At 41.7% G+C, this 21,948-nt stretch overlaps 1 protein-coding gene across 2 annotated transcripts in view; it reads left to right on the top strand.

Annotated features, from left to right (window-relative positions):
• TMBIM6 (transmembrane BAX inhibitor motif containing 6) overlaps nt 1–21,948 on the top strand; it is an 80,266-nt gene that overhangs the window by 46,029 nt on the left and 12,289 nt on the right. For both annotated transcript variants that reach the window (XM_078685951.1, XM_078685955.1), the window contains exon 6: nt 20,661–20,758. In XM_078685951.1, the coding sequence (XP_078542077.1) occupies nt 20,661–20,758 (98 nt within the window). The remainder of the gene's footprint in view (nt 1–20,660; nt 20,759–21,948) is intronic.

The raw sequence follows: 21,948 nt of genomic DNA, 5'->3' as shown, positions 1-21,948 counted from the left end.
TTACATGTTTAATACCTAGAGTCCTATATCGTCTTATGCCACATAAATATCACATCTGTGCTTCTCTATTCTTTACTGATACAGATAATGTTCCAACTCGGGGATCTTTGAGTTTGGGTCTTTGAGAAATAAAATAGAGAGAGAAAAAAAGGAGAAAAATACATCGGAACAAGTACCTCGAGCACAAATTTTGTTCGATAAATGATACATTATTCAATACAACAAAATTCGTTGAAACCGGTAAATATATACCTAGATTCTACGTTATTTTCACTTCGTACCGAAACAATAACTAATAGCCATATTTACTCCCTATTTAGACATAATAACCCATGAGGATCGGTATATGAACCATACTACTATCTACATAGTGATATCGTATTATCCAAAATAAGGTTGGTGATCATACTATATAAATTTGTGCCATTGCTTGTAGGATTCTATCTACACTATTAGTATAGTAGTAGATATATCTAATATGAGAATCTTGGATCTTCCACCATATTGATATCCTATCCAGCCATCTTTAGGGAAATATGTCTGTCAGCTCTGTCCTACACAATGGTCGGATATGAAATGTGGCTAGAAACCAAAATAGAGATAGTTTAAGTCACAAGACATACTGGGATATTTCTTTTGGTTTAGATTAATATGTTCATGTGCTAATGACAACTTGCCCATATGTGTACCTTATAATTATACTATCTGAGCTGCATGCAAAATTGAGATGATTATGACATTATGTGACCGTCCTCAAAAATGAAATAGGATATATTTATGCTTACAACATGAGAAATAAAAATAGGAGGGACATTTGAATTCATCAATGGACAATAATAGTCTGATGGTTTCCATTTACGCTATAAAATCTTGTTATACCTACCATGTGAATATGGCCCCTTAGAATTGACGGGATATATACATATACCAGACCCAACTGGAATAAGATGTTCAAATTGATCACAACAATGTTTTGTATTAGAACATATAGAAGAGTGAATTCCAATCATGTCATGAGCTACTGTATGTAAATATTGTATATATGTATGTGTAAATAGTGACCTATAACCTCTCGATCTACAAAATGTAAATATTAGCATGTTACGACTTTTTAAATTATCTAATATAATTATATGTATGTTTTTGTATTTTTTCATAGTTTTTGTTGTCCTGTACAGTTTATACGTGAAAGACGGTCACCTGATGAAGGCAGAATGCCGAAACGCGCGTAGTGTCAATATTCACCGCTTTTGCCCACTACAATAAGACTACTGACCGATTTGTCTTTGTTGGTTTTTGTGATATGTGTTTTTCAAAAGCTTCCTTTGTAATTGTATATATCTTTATCAAATGAATTATTAATCTTTATAAATATAATTTTCTATTTAAAGAGCCTACATAGGACACCAAAAATAATCAGACAACTACTGTGATAAAATAATAATAAAAGATTCATAAAAAATATATATCTCTTTGTGATCTTATAAATATAACACTGTGTCAATGTCGTAACTATACACACGAGGGTGTGTACGAGAGGTTTGTGGCGGTCTTTTATGAAATGTTTGCTATAGTCTCAGACAGTCTTACTCATAGAAAAGAGGGTTTGGACTAGAGCCCTTTCTCATCCGCATAAAAGTAAGCCTTTGTGAATGCTTGGTCCTGGCTTTGTCTCAACACCACCTGGCTTCTCCAGAATCCATTCCTTTTCTCTTTTGTATGCAGTAGGTCTAATGTCGGAGCACAGGGGATTGTTCAGGGACATTAATTTCCTTCGGCACTGTTGTAATTTATGCGGCCAGGACGCTTTCCCATTTTTGTTATCATTCCATGGATCCCTTCTTTGCCACACATGGCTGTGTGCTTTTGCTTGTCTGATAGATCACAGCTCCCAGCTGTTCATTAGACGTGAACATCCCATGTGTGGGGTTTTTTTGGTTTAATTTTTGTTTTTTTAGCAAATAAGTCAGATGACTACAATTAAAGCTTTGGTTCCCATCTAAGCACCTCCGGGCATGGGGCTTAGGTTGACTTTCGTAACCTTTGAAAAGCTGCCAGCCAAGGAAGCATTTTTTTTTGTTTTTTTAGTATGCTGGAATCCAGGGTAAAAACGTAATCCATGCTCCGTTGGATGCATCACTGCTGCAAAAGAAGACCCCACCTAAGAAATATGAGATTTCCTGTGAGTGGGTGATGGTGAACAAGACAGACGCCTTCTTTGTGTCTGCAGCACAAACTCATATAGTCAATTCTGTGAGAGTCGGATCCTGGGGGTTCGTTCGCCTTGTGGAGGTAGTTGTCAGTCTTGTTTCATGCAGAAGTATGGAACGGGGTGGAATGTTTCAATTTCTTGCAAACCTTTGTTCTTACTCATTATGAACTGAGTTGGCGAAGTGAGCTAATGAACGATGATTGATTTAACCCAGATCTGTGACTGGGGGTGAGTGTCTGAAAAGTTTCAGTGCTCCTTCCATCATCTCCTTGTGTTTGCTTTGTTTGCCCTAAGTTGACAGGGTATTCCCAGACGTGGGTCCCTTGCTCACTTTGCCACTGGATTCAAGCTAGCTTGGCTGAGAGGAGTGTTACCCCGAAACCGGTCCAAGGATGCTTGTTTCCGGTTCAGTGTTGGCAGTTCGGCTGGACTGTTACCATGAGGCACAAAGTCAAGACTGATTGCATATAGCTCGGTCTCAACTGAGGTGACGAAGTGAGCTTAAGAACGATGATTGATTCAACCCAGATCTGTGACTGGGGGTGAGTGTCTGAAAAGTTTCAGTGCTCCATCCATCATCTCCTTGTGTTTGCCTTGTTCATTATGGGCCAATGTCCTATGGCTCTGTAGGACACTGTCAATGGTGTTAACATTGCTATCATTTTACCAAAGCCATCTTATAACTCTTCAGTGAAGGCAATAGGTAGACTCATCTCAGGGAGGGGTGGGGCGGAAACGTGTGTTCTGTAAGTTGGTGGTGTTCCACCTCCTCGTCCATAATACCACTCCACCTTTTACCTAGCTTCCAGTCAGTCCCTCTGGAGCTTTTGTTCTTGTCTGAAAGTGCATGGGAATTGGCTCCATTGAGCAGGTACTTTTAGTGGAAATGAAACTGGGAATATTAACCTGACGGGCTTCACACTTCCATAAGAGCTTGATTCTTCCTTCCAAAGCTATCTTTTAGGATGGGGACTAATTATTTCTGCACAGCATATGCAAGTTGGACTGTTGTTGAATTGACTGCGCAATTTAATATTCTCCTCTTCCAGCTATACAGTAACATGTGGTTTGTGTCAGGAGTGTGCTGCTGTCAGTGCAGTACAGTGAAACTGAGCCTTAATGCAGATGTATATCTACTAACCACAGTCAAAGCGTTATAGAGTGCATATTTGAGATTTCTAGATATGCCCATGAATCAGTGACTGCTTGTTCAGAGCCCCTCACCACAGGATTTTACAAGATTTATGGACCAGGTAACTTTAGTCTTTTTATTTTGTTAGTGACCAGCAGCTACCTTGTTTATTAGTTCAGTCCCAAAGCCTTTCTTTCCTTATTGGGCTCTTTCTGAACAGGGCAATAAGGGGGAAACCTTTCTCTGAATGAGGTTTGGGACACCCGAGGCGATTCTTCTCCTTCTAGTGTACTTCCCAACACCACAGTTTTGTAGGTCAAGCTCACCTTAGTATTCGTTTCCTTCTGCATTAAGGTGGTTCCCTCCTTATGCAATAAGATGAGCCATGAGCCGTCTTGCTTGTTGAACTTCCTTTTTCACTCCGAATATGTGCCCTTTTCCTTTCATGAATTTTAGTCTGCATTCAGGAGGTTGCATAACTTTCTGATGTAAAGTCCTTTCTTCATTGGAGGACAAGTGAGTTGTAGTGTAAACAGAAAACAGTGTGTATAATCAGTTAGCACGTAATACTAGTACCTCTCCTGTATGCTGCCTCTGGATCTGTACAAGCAGTACTTTTTGCACCACACGCTTAACTGCTGTTCAGAACAGAAACATAGGCACACTCCATTGAATAAAATATACCCCACAACCTAGCGAGGTAGTGGAGCTGATTTTTCCAGTCATGGCGACCGCCTGAATTCGATATTGCAAATAATAGCAGTGGAAACATATTTTCAAATAAACATATTGCCTAAAACCTACTTATTGCATCATAACAAAATGAATATATGTCACCAAATTCGCTATGATGTTTTCAGGTGCGACTCTGGGACTGACATATGGGTTGCTGTCCTATACCTTATCTACCAGTTAAGGAAACCAGTTTCTTTTATTTTTATTAATGGGGTGATCGCTGAGTCTCAGTTTTTACAGAATGGGAATTTCAAGGACTTTCCAGTCCCTTATTTGTGAAATGCAATATTTGTACTCACTAATAGGGCAATGTTTTAAAAATCCCTAGGAGACGATCATTATTAACCTATGAGATATACCTTTTGTTTTACTTACCTATTTTTCTTAATTGTCAAATTGATGAACTAAGTTCAGAGACACTAAGAGTATTCTATAATTCAGGTGTATTCAAGTTCATCCTACAGATTGTGCTCCTCAAACCCCTCCGATTAGACATTGCTACATCAAAAAAGACTGATTTTGTCGGAGTATATAGTCGTCCCTCCATGACCAATATTGCTTAACTTTGCTGTCTCGTATCCAAAGCAGTCCTGTGGTCAGGCAGGATAAACACAAGATTGTACAAGCACTGTTTTTTCCCTTTTTTTTAAAAATCCGCCTTACACCAAGTGTGTGGGATGTTTTGACCATAAGTATGGTAGTGCAGTCTCTTGAACAGCCCAGGGCTGCAGTGTTGAATGGTAACTATTAGAGTATGGCCACTTCTTGGTATCTGCACCACATTGCTATGCCTACCCTAAGGGATAATCTCCCAGCTCTTGGCCCTCTAGGCTTCATTTACTTTGGTCCTTCCTCGGACTAGCTGCTGCCTTCAGTGTTTAACTCCTCTGCCTGTTACAATGAGCTTCACGTGATGTGACCTCTATCACTCCTCCTTTGTGCCTTCCATCCTCCTCCCAAAGTCGCATGAAATCTGAAGACGCCCTTGGAGTGCTCCATGACCCTCGTAGCACCCTTTATCAGTTGTGACACTTACTTTTCCATAGATCAGCTTGGAGCTTCCTGTTATCCTTGCAGGGAGAGATGTTAAGTTATTTGCTCCAGCCCACTGTCTCAGCATTGCTTTCTGATTTCTGCACCCTTAATATGTGGCCACTTGACAAAGGCAGTCTGGATATCATTAAAAGAAATCTTAGTTTGCCCGTAACAGCTCAGTTGGAGAGAAAGGGGTTATGTTTATGCTGTTGCTTAGAATATCCTTTCAAAATATTTGAAATATGCTTTCCCACCTGACTAGTTTGAGCAATCAAGTAGAATTTTGAACGTTCTCTTGCTACAGCAGTCCTACAAAAATCTTGGCCACTTTCCCTGCACAACGAGGTGGTCACATGTCAGTTTGGGAATCTAGCTCTTCTTGTTGGCACTGCAGTTCATTAGCTTCCTTGTCGGTTCTTTTGTGACATAAGAATTTGAGGTCTTTCTCACCAGTGACATATGACAACTGCCTATTTTGTCTCTTCACATAGTCAGTCGGCTATGGTTCCCAAATGTACATGTTCTTTATGCAAGGGCACAGTATCCAAGGTAAACGACATATCCTTCTTTCCTACTCAATGATTCACATGAATCCCGTAAACCTATTCTCAAGGCTAACTGGACGTTATACTGTTTCAATGATTACCGTGATAGGCAAAATACCATACAAACTTGTGTTAGCATTTTTGCTACATACAGGGGTTAAGTCTTTGGAAAGAGGACTCCAGACATCTGTCTATGCGTAGCTTCTTGTATCTGAATGCTATAAGGATGCTGCTTTCCCGTGCCGAATGTGTGTCCACGCTAGCAGAAAGAGAGTGGGATTGCCTTTCAAAGACAATTCTTCTTTGATGTGATAGAGATCGCGGGTCACCCGACCAATAATTTCACCAGACACGTACTAGGCCATGTATTTTCCTCCTATCAAACCCATATACATTAATCAGGTGACCTTTTACTCTCTACTACCAGTAACCCTGGTACCTTCCTATTTGTTTCTCTTGTACCCGACTTACCAATCCACTGTTACGGGTACCTATGATCCACAATGGACCAGGGAGCTAGCTGTAAAATGAAAGGCAGGAAAAATACAACACCAACGTTTATTTCTTTTATATTCATAAAATAATCACAGACTACTGGGAAGTTTTAAAAGTTATCAAGTTTACAGTTAACAGGCAGTCAATAATCAAGATAACGAAAAGAACATAACCATATAGGAAATAAATCAAAGCAACCATTTATGAATTCTAATATGAGATGAGAACAGGGAAATACACTAAGCAGATCTAAAGATGAATGTTTATGAATGGACAAATTTATGCTCGTTCTAGAATTACACTTATTGGGACGTGCTTATGAGAATGAGGAAAGTGATGAATCCTATATTCTATAGGAAGGGTGAAAAGAGGAACATGCTATAAATCTAACAATGGTATTTCACTCAGTTTGCAAGGGAAAATTGTAAACCATATCTATAGTTCATAGACAGCTGAAATGAATGTATTTTAAAAGGTAGTGAAACATAGAAACATGCTATGGCATAGACTTTTCATTTAGAAGATTTGCGAAAGCATGGAAAATTACGTATGCAAAGGTATGTCTTTATTAAAGCAAAGACAGAAAAATAGAAAAGTGCAGCATAGAGTTTTCGCACTTAATAATTACCTAGACTGGTGTGAAAACCAACCCTGGCCACGGGTCAGTTAAGGACAGGATAAACCCCAAGGAAGGACAGTCATCAATGGGACAGCAGATGCAGAATCGACACCACAGGACAGGAAAACCAGATTAGGATCAGGACAGGACCACCAAGGCACGACCAGCACCCGCAGTTCGGAAGCAACGCCTGCGCTCCACCCTCTCTGCAGCTATCAGTCAGAACCCCGATTGGGTCAGCGAACTCCCCAGCAAAGTGCTCCGCCAGCACTTGAGGTTTAGTAAAACCTTTGAGTCTATGGTCCAATTCGGACAGAGTGCTCCGCAGCACCTCTGTATCAGTCACCTATTGAGAGCGTTGGGTCAGTGACAGGTCAGCTATTCAGACAAGTCGGACAAATTCTCTAGCTGAACCTAGGCTAGATATACTGTTTTCGGGTCAGTGTACCACCCCCCAATGTTGCAAAGTGTCAGAATCCTCAATTTCGATTGGTCCCCATGTAGGATAGGTTAACACACCAATCAGAACAAACTTCTACAAGCCTAGATTACCATTTTCTGGGACCGCCTAGTGATTTTGGGGTTCTCACGGTAGAAATGACAGAATGCAATAGGGAATATAACATTTGTTGCAAATGCAGTGCAAGTCAGTTTCTCCGGCTGGGTGAAGGTGCATCTTCCCAGGCACGTCTTGGCCGCCACTTCTGGTTGGCAGTCATTCAATGCCATTGGCCGGGTTTCTGACATGCGTGGTACGGTACTCCAGTATGGACTCTTGTACATCCCATCAACCCTCCATACCGTGGTACATGAAAAGTAAGCGAAAACAGATTAAAACATAGAAATGAATGATTTTACTACATATCATGAGTAGCTACTTTATATTTCTTACTATAAAAATATACTACGCAATTATAAATTAGTGCAACTGATAATATCACGAGCGCATCTGCGCAAGCTTCACCACGTTTAATACATAAGCAGCCATCTTGAGGCTTATTACGCATGCGCACCTTTTCCCACCAGAACTGCAACCACGTCACGTGACGTGAATGTGACTAACGCATGCGCAGAAGCAAATTCCAAAGCGGCAGCCATATTAAGACAAGGATTATTTGTATTAGTAAAACACATAAGCAAGCGTCTCTAAGATACACGCACATCCAAAAATAAAAGGAAATTAGTAAGACATACAAATTGGATTACCGGGTTATGACGGATTCGAGGTTCATGACTCAAGCAAGTCGCGTAATATGCGAAATCTTGCTCTATCAATCCCCTCTTTGATGATATTTACTATCATCACAAAAACTAATGGAACCAGATGCCAACTTTTCTCACACTTTGTACATCTCCATCTCTTCCAACATTCGATTCAATTTCTCTTTCACATCTTTATCAGGGTGAGAGTTTTTCACCTTTTTGTAAATCTTATTCAAGTCTTCCAATTCAAGCTCATCCACACTCCGTTTCACACCTTCTATTCATAGTGTATTTCTTTGTGTGTTTGCGACATTTGCAGCAGATAAATATGAGGAAAATGATGAAACCTATCACTCCAATTGGCATCAGTACCTTAAACAATAAACCTTTACCTAAATTAACAAACCAATGACCTACATTGGAGAGACCATCGAGTCTCTTCCAGGCACTGTCAACCTCCAGTGGTTTGAGTTCTTTTTCCAAATTAGTAATGTTTTTCACATACTTTGTGATCTGTACACTTTTGTCCGGTATGTAAGTGCAACAATGTTGCGCTTTCAGCATCCGGCAGACTCCACCCTCTTTTGCTAATAAGGTATCAAGAGCAAGTCTGTTCTGCAAAACCATTGATCTGATCGCAACCATTTCGGTATTGACCAACAGAAATCATGAGCTGTGTCAGTAGCCAGCACATCCACTATTGTGGATAATTTGCAAATTCTGTGTGTGTTCAGAACCACTCCCACTCCAGGTATCAGTGCACTAAAAATACTACCCATTATTTCACCTACGCTTTCTCTTTTACTACGCACTAAGCCATTAGTGTTTTCATTGCTTCCAGCAATTTCATTCACATGGTATATTCTCGGGAAGACAATGCCAAAGTAGCAGCTTCCATACCAGTGATCCGGCAATTTGAAATAAGCCTTGTTTCCACATATATAATAAATTCCGGGAAACACAGGTTCTGACCCATTTTTGAAACCCCAACCTCCAATTACCTTGTAATTGTGTTCACATTGACTGGAACCAATGAAAATGTTATTATAATAACTAGTCCTTTCGCGGTGAAGACGGAGTTTCCCTTTCCTTTCGAAATCCAGCAACAAAGCAGGACCAGCCCCACCATTTGAGGTGCTTTCCATGTTTTCAGCCCATTTAGGAGTTTTCTGTCTTTTTGTCATTTGCCTTTCTTTGGAAACTCTCCCTTCTTTTCTCTGCCATGTTTTAAAATATTTTTTCTTCATGTAATGAACAGGTCAAGTTGTCTCTGTGTGCTTCATTTAAGTCTATGGTACCTATAGTCAGAAAGTATTCTCCCATATAACGTGTAACGTCACTTTTGGTATGTACAGGATTCAAATTTCCACGTATAGGAAGTTCAGAAAATATCACGTCAGCGTTAGAGTAGTCGTACCTTAACGGTCCTCTTTTGTAAAATAAACTTGCTAAAATACTACAGGAAATTCCATAAGTCAGGGGCAGGTGATGATAAGTCACGCCTTCAGCTACAGAAGTAGGTAGCTTCATGCAGACATAACAGTCTTCTATTTCCATAGTTTCTACATAATGCACTAACAGGTTTGCGAAAACATTTCAATGAGTCTGGTTCTTAACTCCGTGATAATGTAGTCCTTCCTCATCTGATGCTTCTAAGTCTAGTTTTGTTTGTCTGAGTGCTTTTTCACGTCTTTCTACACTTCGTGTTGTCCACTCTTCAGTGTCAGTAGTCACAGTCCGTGTAGGGTCAATATATTTTTGCTCACCATATAAGGAATTAAAACTGTTAGTCCTATCCAAATTATTATCACTATAGCTATACTACATATACATACTTTGCAGCATGTTTTGCAACAATTGCGTTTAGGCCTTCCATTCACACTTGAATCAGACATTTTTCGTTCAGAAGAAGTTTCTCAACCCCTCTTTGTAACTTTTACACAGATTGCTTACACTGGGCAACTTCAAGTGAGTTAGTCTTCTTCGGCAGACAGATCAGCAATCTGTTCTTCGTCATTTTCGTCCGTTATATCAAGATCCTCAAACTCTTCCAGAATTAGGTATGTCCATTCAGGATCCTGGTATTTCTCATTCAGTCTTTTTATTCGATCACTCAGTCTTTTGGAGCTTTCTCCAGCTTGTTCTGTAATACGGGAACTTTTCCTTCTCTCTGCAAGCTTTTCTTCTACCGTTTTTATTCTTAGTCTCAGTCTTTTAATATATCCTGGTTCGATATTTTTCTTTTTCTTGAGTCTTTTAGCTGGCACTGTGATTTGGTTTTCTTCTAATGCTCTTTTATTTTCATGTGTTTGGCACTTCTATCTCTGTTTCTTCCCTTCCTGTCTGACTAGTTCCAGGTCTTGTATCTATCTCTTCTGCCTGGTTACTAAGCTGGCCTGGTTCAGGAGAATTTTTGTTTTGGCTTTCGAATGTCTCTATTTCTGAGTCCTGAACCCGTTCTTCTATTTCTATCTGATCCTGTTCAAGCACTTCAATCTCTTGATTTTCTTCCGCTCGAACTTTTGGACTAGTTCTAGTCTGTCCCTTTTCAGTTTCAGGAGTTTGTGGAGGTGTATCAATCACCTGTTCTGTCCCTGTCTGACCTTCTCCTTCCTCAGACTTGACGTGAATCTCAATCTGAGGCTCTTCGCCTGTGCCTATCTCCTCCTCTCTACTCCACTCTCTATCTTCGTAGGTTCGCTCTCTTGTTCTGATTGTGTCTTCAGTTAGGTCGATTATGGGTATCCAATCATCTTGACTGGTGCTCGGTTGTTCGTCATCAGCTACTTCAGGACCAACGTCTGCAGACCCCTCAGCTGGACAACCTTCAGCGCCTTTTTTCTCGTCTGGAATCACCTTCTGTGTATGGCTGGCATGGATCCACTTGGGAACGCCTGCACACTTCACCGCTGTCGTGGTCACCAGTATTATTTGGTGTTTTTCTCCCCACCTCGGTGCAAGGCAACTCAAGCGAGTATGTTTCTTGATTCTAACCCAGTCGCCAGGAACCAATTTGTGGACTGGAGTTGTTGGATTGGCGACGGCGTCTTCTCCAATCTGGCGAGAGAGAGAACGCACTTGGTCACCTAGTTGCTTGCAGTATTCAAGTACCAAATCATCAGAAATGTTTAACAGTTTGTATCCTGGTACCCATGCTTGTCTCATCACTCTTCCCATCAGGATTTCATGAGGGCTCAGGCCTGTTTTACGGTCTGGAATACTTCGGAGTCCCATCAGAACAAGAGGCAAGGCATTTATCCAATTCATGCCAGTAGAATCACACATTTTTGCCAATCTCGATTTTATAGTGCCATTTATTTGCTCTACTACTCCAGAAGCTTCTGGACGATATGCACAGTGCAGTTTTTGTGTGATCCGGAATGCTTTACAGAGCTGATCGATTACCTCATTCTGAAAATGTTTGCCTCTATCTGATTCAATAGTGACTGGAACCCCGAACCTAGGTATCAATTCTCGTAGTAACAATTTGGCTACTGTTATGGCGTCACTCTGTTTGGTAGGGTAGGCTTCCACCCATTTTGAAAACAGGCAGACGATGACAAGGACATATCCTTTTCCCTCACAACGAGGCATGGTGATAAAGTCAATCTGTATTCTCACAAAGGGACCCCCTGATTTCCCAATCTTCCCCAGTTCAACTACTGTTCTTTTGCCAGCGTTGAACTGCTGACATGTCAAGCACCTTTGGCAGAGTGATTCTGCTACCTTCCTGACCTTCGGATTGTACCATGTTTGTTGGAAAACCAGAACCATGGCGTCCCTACCAGTGTGTGAATTTCCATGCATCAGTCTGGCCATGGAAGCAAGCAGATGTCTAGGCAACGCAGGCATACCATTTGGGCCCACAATGACACCATCCTCACTTCTTGGTCGACAACCAAGTTTTCTCCACTTTTCTTTCTCTTCCGATGGCACAGCATGCTGCCAATCTCTCACCTCCTCCCAGGTAGGCACCTCTTCAAACACCATAAGTTAGCAGCTGTTTCCAGGTCCCCCCCAGTTTAACATTTACAGACATGCGATTTTTGGCACAATGTCTGGCCACCTCATCAGCAAAATTATTTCCCAAAGTTATAGGGTCAAGGCCCTTTTTATGAGCAGCACATTTGACCACTGCCAATTCCTTTGGTAATTGGATTGCCTCCAGTAAATCTTGTACAACCCTTCCATTTCGAATGGGAGTACCTGAAGAAGTCAGAAACTCTTTTTGTAGCCACAATTGGCCAAAGTCATGCACAACCCCATAACAGTACTGACTATCAGTATATATTGTTATTCTTTTGTTTTTCCCAATTTTACAGGCTCTTATCAATGCATTCAATTCGGCTACTTGTGCAGACTTTACTCCAAATAAACAAGATGCTTCTTTAATGCTGTCCATAGTGACTACAGCATAAGCGGCACTTAGGCCTACTAATTCGTGTCTCATACATGAGCCATCCACAAACAGCTCTTCATCTTTAACAGGCAAAGGCATTTCTTTAATGTCTGGGCGGGGTTTAGTACTGAATTCTGTCAGGTCAATGCAGACATGCTCGTTCTCTCCCTCAGCTTCTACAATCATTGAGTCAGGGAGTAGGGTGGCTGGATTCAGGATATTACACCGAGTAATGACTACATTTGCAGCACCCACGAGAATACTCTCGTATTTAGTCAGCCGACTAGGGGTGAGATACTGAGTCTTAGTTCGAGTCAACAAAATCACAACTGCATGAGGAACATACACAGTTACAGGATGTCCCATTACAATGGATTCACTCTGTTCTAAACTCGTGCAAGTTGCATCTACTGCTTTCAGACATCCGGGTAATCCAGCAGCCACTGGATCCAAAGTGGCAGAAAAATATGCCACTGGACGTCTAGTCAAACCATGCTCCTGAGACTGATAGTGCACAATTGTCTTGTGTGTCACAGAACAGGGCAAACTCTTTAGAATAGTCAGGCATTCCCAAAGCAGGGGCTGTACACAGACAATCTCGTAATTTAGTGAATGCTGTTAAGCTTTCATCATCCCATTCTACTGGGTCCTTTGCTCCTTTCTTCGTCATATTTATCAAAGGCTTTGCCAGGACTGCGAATCCCACAATCCATTGCCTGCAATAACCTACAACCCCAAGGAACATTCTGATCTCTTTCTGAGTACGGGGTAACTGCATCTTTTGAATTATTCTGACTCTCTCTGAAGTGACTTTTCTGATGCCTTTTTCTATCTGGTGCCCCAGATATTTCACTGACTTTGAACAGAACTGCAATTTTTCAGGGGCCACTTTATGTCCCTTTTCACCTAGGTGATTCAGCAAGGCAATGGTGTCAATCACACAATCTCTATGACTTTTAGACGCCACCAAGAGGTCGTCGATATATTGCACCAAAACAGACTTTCCAGGTAAGACTAAGGATTCAAGGCACTTTTTCAGAATCTGATTAAAGATAGAGGGGCTTTCTGTGTACCCCTTGGGAACACGATTCCAAACATACACGTGACTGTCGAAAGCAAATGAGAAAAGAAATTTGCTATCTGGATGCAAGGGGATTGAAAAGAATGCGTGACATAGGTCTATCACAGTGAACCACTCAGCATCCCAGGGAATCTGATACAGGATCACTGCTGGGTTCGGGACAATAGGACAGCAAGGAACCACAATTTTGTTTACCTTTCTCAGGTCCTGCACTACCCTGTACTTACCACTAGGTTTCTTGATTCCAATTATGGGTGAGTTACATGGGCTACTCATTACTTCTTGTATGATGTTTGCTTCTAACAATTTTTGTATCTCAATAGCAACTCCTGCTCTCACTTCTGCACTCATTTTGTACGGCTTGGTATTGGGGTAAACTGCATTTTCCTTCATGGCTATTTGTATTGGGTCTACATTTGCCATTAATCCTACATCCTTTCCAGTAAAGTCCCATACTTCTGGTTTCACTGTCTTTCGGAGTTCTTCGGGTAAGTCTTGTATAGTCATTTGTTTAATTTCTGAGTCAGGTCTGATTAACATTAATTTGTAGATACCATCTTCATCTGGGGTTTGAATTTCGACGCCCTTTGGTGTGCAAAAGATGGTGCAGTTCATTTTGCACAACAAATCACGTCCCAGTAAGTTTACAGGACTGGTATCACAAACGACAAATCTGTGTATTTCTTTAAAATTCCCTATTGTGATCTCCATGGGCTCGGTAACGGGGGTACTAATCAGTTGATCAGATACACCCACTACTTGGATTGCTTCTCCCGAGAGGGGTAGGTTTGGAACGTCCGCTGGTCTCACAGTAGAACGGGTAGCACCAGTGTCCAATAGAAAGGTGACATCATTTCCATCAACCTTTCCTTCAATGTATGGCCCTGACTGGTCTACCGGCAAGGAGGCGTCAAGTACGCACTCCTCGTCCTCCCCTTTCAGGCCCCGTCAGTACTGGTCGTCACAGAGAAAAGTGTCATTCAACAGAAACTGCGAAGTTGCTGCATTTCTATTCTCATTTCCTCCCCAGATTTCTATGTCGTCACCCTGCGGTGATGTCCCTTTATAATTTTGTTTTGGCGCTCGGGGCAATTGACTTGCTTTTACCTAATGCTGGGTCTTTCTTGGTTTTTCATTCTGCGTCTGTGGAATTAAATCAGGGGTTTGGGTATTATCATGCTGTAAATATGGACACTCGTCTCTCCAGTGCCCGATTTCTCCGCACTGGTGACAGGGAAATTTCTTTTTAGCTTCTTCTCTGCTCCTTTTTACTTTGGGCTTCCCTCCACCCCCAGAGCCTTGAATTTGGGTATTCTTATTCATTTTACTCAATTGCTTTTCCTGCTGTTCTGCTAACTTTACTTGTGCCCACATGACCTTCTCCTTTAAAGCCTTTCGTTTATCTGCCATCTCGTCCTCCCAGTACTTTGCATACCGTAGGACCTCATCCATTTTCTTAGACTGCCAACAAATCTTATTGTCTTTAATCCACTGGCAAATTTCGGGTCTTAAACCGTTTACAAACCTGTAAATGAAGTGGGTCATGTCCTTCATCTCGATGTTATCTATACCACTGTACGTTTTGAACACCTGCAACAGTCTTTCATAGGAGGAGTGTACAGTCTCATCCCTTTCCTGCGTGGTTCTATCTATCTTGGTCCAATCAGTTTCCTTTGCAGGCACCTTTTGCTTCAGGTGCAAAATTACCTGACCATATTTTTTCATTACTTCATCAGAGGGTGCTCCTGTGTTAGCATCCCTCGGGTATTCCTCACTAGGCCAAGCTATGGCGATCTTACACTCGGTCCATAAATCTACAGGAACCACTATATCAAAGAACCCATCCAAGTCTTTCCACAGGCATTTCTGTACCTTTACAAACCTTTCCACTTGCCTGTACCAGTCCACAGGTTTCTCTCGTAATTTTGGGAAATCATTTGTAAAGGACACAATATCCTGTCTGGACCATGGGACATGCACGTATTTTCCACCTGGCAATTCGCGCATAGGATATAACTGCTCTGGTTTGTCAGCTTCTTTTAAAACGAATTCAGGAGTCGCTTGTTTGGATCTAGCCTCATCTTTCTTTTTGGCCCATCTGGCTTTCCATCTTTCTACGTCTCCCCATTTCTGCAACACATTTAATAATTCTTTGACCTGTGCCTTCTTCCCTGACACATTCAGGTTTTCTAGATCCTTGTCCGAGAAATCTGCTCTGTACGGTTTTTGCAAAGGTTTTGATTTTGAAATATCTATTCCCATACTAGCGGCAGTGTCAGTCAGTTTTTCATGGAGTACTCTAACATTTCGAGTAAGGCTCTTGCAGATAAACAGCAGTTCGTCTTCCGAGTAGGTATTTAGTCTGTCTAATCCTACATTTCCTGCCATTAGTTCTTCTATTTCTACTCTCAGTTTATAGAGATCTAAAGGTTTCGACTGAGGAACTTGTTTTTCTAATTCTCGACTCCATCTTTCAATTTCTTCAGGAGTCACTAGAGTGACACTCTTAGTACCCGAAGTCGATTCCATTTGAATCTCCCTCGTATTGAAAGGATTGTCTTTTCTGCATCCTTCTCCCTGTGTCCCTAATGGGCAGATCCATTAGCGAGACCTCAGACTCGCACTCACTTGTCTGATCATCTACGATTAAGGGTTCTGGTCTCGACTGTGCTATAACTGGGGTAATAACTGGAGTTTTTGGACTCCCTTGTCGGTCCCCATACAATGGAACCACTGGTCCAATAGTTACTGGGATTGTCAATGCTTCAGGGTTTGTATTTAACTGGGAGATTTTATGAATTATTTCTGCTCTCTGCTTGGCTAGAGCCTCTCGTTCCCTGTCCTCCAATATCCTTTCGACCGAATTGTCATGTAATACCTGTGGGGTCAAAGTTGGAGCATAACTCGGGGCAGTGGGATGTGTCTCACTTGGTCCTTCACCATAATTGGGTTTTGGGTACGAAGTTCCTGTGCCTAGGGATCTTTGTTCTTCCTCATACTGAGGGTTTAAGAACGGCATTCCTAAACTTGATGGTCTTTCCTCACCTTCGTAGGGAAGTCTAGAGCAAAAGCCCCTTTCTCGCGAGTATCTTGCCTCCCCACTAACTGGTATTCTTGGAAAAATATCTCTCGTACCTACGGATCCCAAACCCTCGCTATATGGAGGTCTTTGACAACCCCCTCCTACACTTGCAGATCTGACCTCATCCTGGGGAGGAGGTCTTTGAGAATTACCCCCTTCACTAGTAGGTCTGTGTCCTTCATTATAAGGTGGTGGACTTCTTGTAAACATGTCATCTAATAATTCATCATCCGACTCACCAATGGGCACCCAATGTTTAAATTTTTCTGTTTTCTTCTCCCCATGGAGGACCACCCATTGGCATCATTGGAAACAGTCCCTCTACAATCATATTCTGTCTCCACTGTTTCATCTTTTTGTCTCGGGTCTCCTGTTTCATGTTCGGATAAAATTTTGTTAACCCTTTATCCATTCGGGGCTTATCCCTTTCAAAAGCCTCGATTTCCCATTCCTCTAGTGCTTCATACTGCGTTAATCTTGGTCTGGGATGTAAATCATTCATTCGGGTTCTCAAATTAAATAGAATCCTGCCGTTAAATGTACCTTCTAACATATAATTTCTGCTAGTGACTGTTTACAGATTACTTCCAATCCAAACGCGTTTCTTATTTTCCGTGCGACCAATGAAATGCACGAATTCAAATAATCTCGACCAATAGGTGCGCGGCCTTTTTCCGTGAGACAGTTCTCACGCTTCGGCACTCACCCCTCCTTTACAATTTCAGCTCCGCTACACACCCGCTGCTACCAATCCCAGCGCGGCACAGAGTGACGTCAGAGCAGCTTCGCAACTGACTCCCTCCTTTACAAGGTAACGGAAACTTTCTTTCTAGAGTGCTAGTATTTGGTTATTTAACAACGAATACACATTCGCCACTGTACTCAAGTGTCTAAACAGTAAAGATTTGTTTCACTGCAAGTAAACTTCTTCCATTTACTTTTCACACACTACGGATAGATCTCTTCCGCCTACCCTTCACTCAAGCATTGGAGAACCTGTTACTTCCTTAGACTCATCCACTTTCTGGGATATATTCTAAGTCTAAAGTTTCACCCGCGAACCCCTTTGCTATCACCCAAGCTCCGATGAACCTGCTACTCCTTCCGATGTGACCCTTAATAGGTTGTATCACAATAGAATTTTTGCCAGCGATCTCGTTGCTAACATTTATTCAAACATGCATTCAGAAAACCCTAGTTAGTGCTTCCAGTTCTGCCTAACCTGCACCAACTTTCCTAGAGCCAGTGACCTCAAAGCAAGTGGATTCTCTTCACCACTCGCTATTCAATTCCCCGGGGATTCCCAACAAACACACAACTTTTACTAACGAGTGAGTTAATACATATATCAGTACAATAATAAGAAAAATAATTTAAAACATTTCATAATTTTTCAAAGCAAACATTTCACGTGAGTGATCAGGTCATGCGAACTGTTTTCCTTTGTAACAGCATAAACACAAAAAAAAAACTTTTAGCAGCATCCAACTTATCTAGCTTAATTAGTCCTACCTAACTTTAACTAGTCCCCAACAACCATCTCCTCTGCTACCAGAAAATTACTGATAGAGATCGCGGGTCACCCGACCAATAATTTCGCCAGACACGTACTAGGCCCATGTATTTTCCTCCAATCAAACCCATATACATTAATCAGGTGACCTTTCACTCTCTACTACCAGTAACCCTGGTACCTTCCTATTTGTTTCTCTTGTACCCGACTTACCAATCCACTGTTACGGGTACCTATGATCCACAATGGATCAGGGAGCTAGCTGTAAAATGAAAGGCAGGAAAAATACAACACCAACGTTTATTTCTTTTATATTCATAAAATAATCACAGACTACTGGGAAGTTTTAAAAGTTTATCTAGGAATCAGATTCGGAAATCATCAAGTTTACAGTAACAGGCAGTCAATAATCAAGATAACGAAAAGAACATAACCATATAGGAAATAAATCAAAGCAACCATTTATGAATTCTAATATGAGATGAGAACAGGGAGAAATACACTAAGCAGATCTAAAGATGAACGTTTATGAACGGGCAAATTTATGCTCGTACTAGAATTACACTTATTGGGACGTACTTATGAGAATGAGGAAAGTGATGAATCCTATATTCTATAGGAAGGGTGAAAAGAGGAACATGCTATAAATCTAACAATGGTATTTCACTCAGTTTGCAAGGGAAAATTGTAAACCACATCTATAGTTCATAGACAGCTGAAATGAATGTATTTTAAAAGGTAGGGAAACATAGAAACATGCTATGGCATAGACTTTTCATTTAGAAGATTTGCGAAAGCATGGAAAATTACGTATGCAAAGGTATGTCTTTATTAAAGCAAAGACAGAAAAATAGAAAAGTGCAGCATAGAGTTTTCGCACTTGATAATTACCTAGACTGGTGTGAAAACCAACCCTGGCCACGGGTCAGTTAAGGACAGGATAAACCCCAAGGAAGGACAGTCATCAATGGGACAGCAGATGCAGAATCGACACCACAGGACAGGAAAACCAGATTAGGATCAGGACAGGACCACCAAGGCACGACCAGCACCCGCAGTTCGGAAGCAACGCCTGCGCTCCACCCTCTCTGCAGCTATCAGTCAGAACCCCGATTGGGTCAGCGAACTCCCCAGCAAAGTGCTCCGCCAGCAGTCTATGGTCAAATTCGGACAGAGTGCTCCGCAGCACCTCTGTATCAGTCACCTATTGAGAGCGTTGGGTCAGTGACAGGTCAGCTATTCAGACAAGTCGGACAAATTGTCTAGCTGAACCTAGGCTAGATATACTGTTTTCGGGTCAGTGTACCACCCCCCAATGTTGCAAAGTGTCAGAATCCTCAATTTCGATTGGTCCCCATGTAGGATAGGTTTCTGGGACCGCCTAGTGATTTTGGGGTTCTCACGGTAGAAATGACAGAATGCAATAGGGAATATAACATTTTGTTGCAAATGCAGTACAAGTCAGTTTCTCCGGCTGGGTGAAGGTGCATCTTCCCAGGCACGTCTTGGCTGCCACTTCTGGTTGGCAGTCATTCAATGCCATTGGCTGGGTTTCTGACATGCGTGGTACGGTACTCCAGTATGGACTCTTGTACATCCCATCAACCCTCCATACCGTGGTACATGAAAAGTAAGCGAAAACAGATTAAAACATAGAAATAAATGATTTTACTACATATCATGAGTAGCTACTTTATATTTCTTACTATAAAAATATACTACGCAATTATAAATTAGTGCAACTGATAATATCACGAGAGCATCTGCGCAAGCTTCACCACGTTTAATACATAAGCAGCCATCTTGAGGCTTATTACGCATGCGCACCTTTTCCCACCAGAACTGCAACCACGTCACGTGAGTGTGACTAACGCATGCGCAGAAGCAAATTCCAAAGCGGCAGCCATATTAAGACAAGGATTATTTGTATTAGTAAAACACATAAGCAAGCGTCTCTAAGATACACGCACATCCAAAAAGTAAAAGGAAATTAGTAAAACCTACAAATTGGATTACCGGGTTATGACAGATTCGAGGTTCATGACTCAAGCAAGTGGCGTAATATGCAAAATCTTGCTCTATCAGATGTAATCTGCTGGGGAGCCGCATAGGTTAACTGCATGCATCTCGCAGAGAGTACTGGTAATGTGCGCTCCAGTGGAGAGTCTTTATTTGAAAATGCACTTAAAATACTTGGACTAGGTTGGTGATAAAATGTATTGTATTTTTTCAAAATAATCCTTCTCTTCTTTGATTTTTAACTTGTGAAACGTGTTACTGGTTCCTCTTCTACTATATCTCTTGTTAGGCTGCCCAATTGTGTTTGGTAGATTACATTTTTTAACATTGTTTTTGCACCGAATCCCTTTGAAACCACCTTGTTGAGTAATGTGAAATGGGTGAGAAGGCAGAGCATATTCCACCTGTTTGTTATTAATGAAGATAAGTGAAGTACACCTGGTTGCGATATCTCGCGAATAATCTTGTTGGGTGTCATCTCAACCTTTGGGGAGGGCTTTTGTCCAGTATTGTCATGCACTGGTGTGAGCCCTGATTTGTAGGCTCTTTCGTATGCTGGGAATCATCTAATGTTGCTTTCTCTCTTGCAGTATCATCCCCACTGCTTTTCTTGGTACAGCCGTCATCTTCACATGTTTCTCACTCAGCGCTCTCTATGCCCAACGCCGCAGCTTCCTGTACCTGGGAGGTAGGAACATCTAGTCATCCTATGCTTCATGTGGGCCTGTTGGTCCCTGCAGATCTTGTGGCTGTGAGTGCTGTCCACTTCTTGCTAATGTTAGTAACTCTGTGTCCTCTATGTAGATTTCCTGCCATCCTGCTACTAATTGGGTAGCCTTAAGAATGGGACTGTGGCCATTCCACTTATTGAGTGGCCCACATGCACATTCCTTCTCTACGCTTTTGATATTAGTCCAAAGCCCACTATGCTCGTTCTACTAGTGACATGCAGATTTTCTCTGCTCTCCTAATCATTAGCACAGTCGGTGGTCCACTGAAGCTCTTTGCCCTGCATTTGGTTTTCGCAAACACCACCCTCCTCCATGCCCGCTACTAGATCGCCCTCTCACTGAGTTCCCCACCAGTATTCCAAATGGAACCTTACCCCTGCCTGTAGTTTGCTCATTCCACCAACATTCACCCTATGTAGGCAATTCATATTCTTTTCTCTATATTCTTGTAGATTCAACCCTAACCTCTTTCCCCTTCTTGCTGTCTCATACATACATACATACATACATACATACATGTGCCTATCCCATACTACCAGATGCCATCACATGCTGCTCAACTTGCCTTGGGTAATCTGCACCCTCAATAATAAAAAAACGATAGTTGGGACCAGAGGGAATTTAAAGACCAACCTCCAATAAGTTCCCTAGAGACTTATAACAACAAAGTATATCAGAGGGTCTAGTAAACTAAAGTGTACGCACAGTGTGATCTAAAAAGGAAACAAAGTAACCTACATGTGTATGTATCTAAACAGGGTCCTCTCAAAGTGGTCACGAAAGGATGCCCATCAGTCACTACACGGAGCCGCCCGTCATCATTTGGGGTTCTATCAAGACCACCACTGGGAGAGCCATTAAACTTTCATGGCAGAGGGTCGAGATGTACACTTTTTGTGCACTGCAAACATCAGTCCCCCCTCTTCATGTCATCTGTATAAAGATCCTCAAGATTGAGTAGCAAGACCACAGTAAGACCTATCTGATTTGGCAGAGGAGTCCTTTATTTACATCTCGACCCTCTGCCATGAAAGTTTAATGGCTCTCCCAGTGGTGGTCTTGATAGAACCCCAAATGATGAAGGGCGGTTCCGTGTGGTGACTGATGGGCATCCTTTCTTGACCACTTTGAGAGGACCCTGTTTAGA

This window comes from Lissotriton helveticus, chromosome 1_1 (assembly GCF_964261635.1).
Source record: "Lissotriton helveticus chromosome 1_1, aLisHel1.1, whole genome shotgun sequence".
NCBI classification, from domain to species: Eukaryota; Metazoa; Chordata; class Amphibia; order Caudata; family Salamandridae; genus Lissotriton; species Lissotriton helveticus.
Note: the sequence above shows the minus strand (reverse complement) of the source record. Positions and strands in the feature narration are given on the sequence as shown.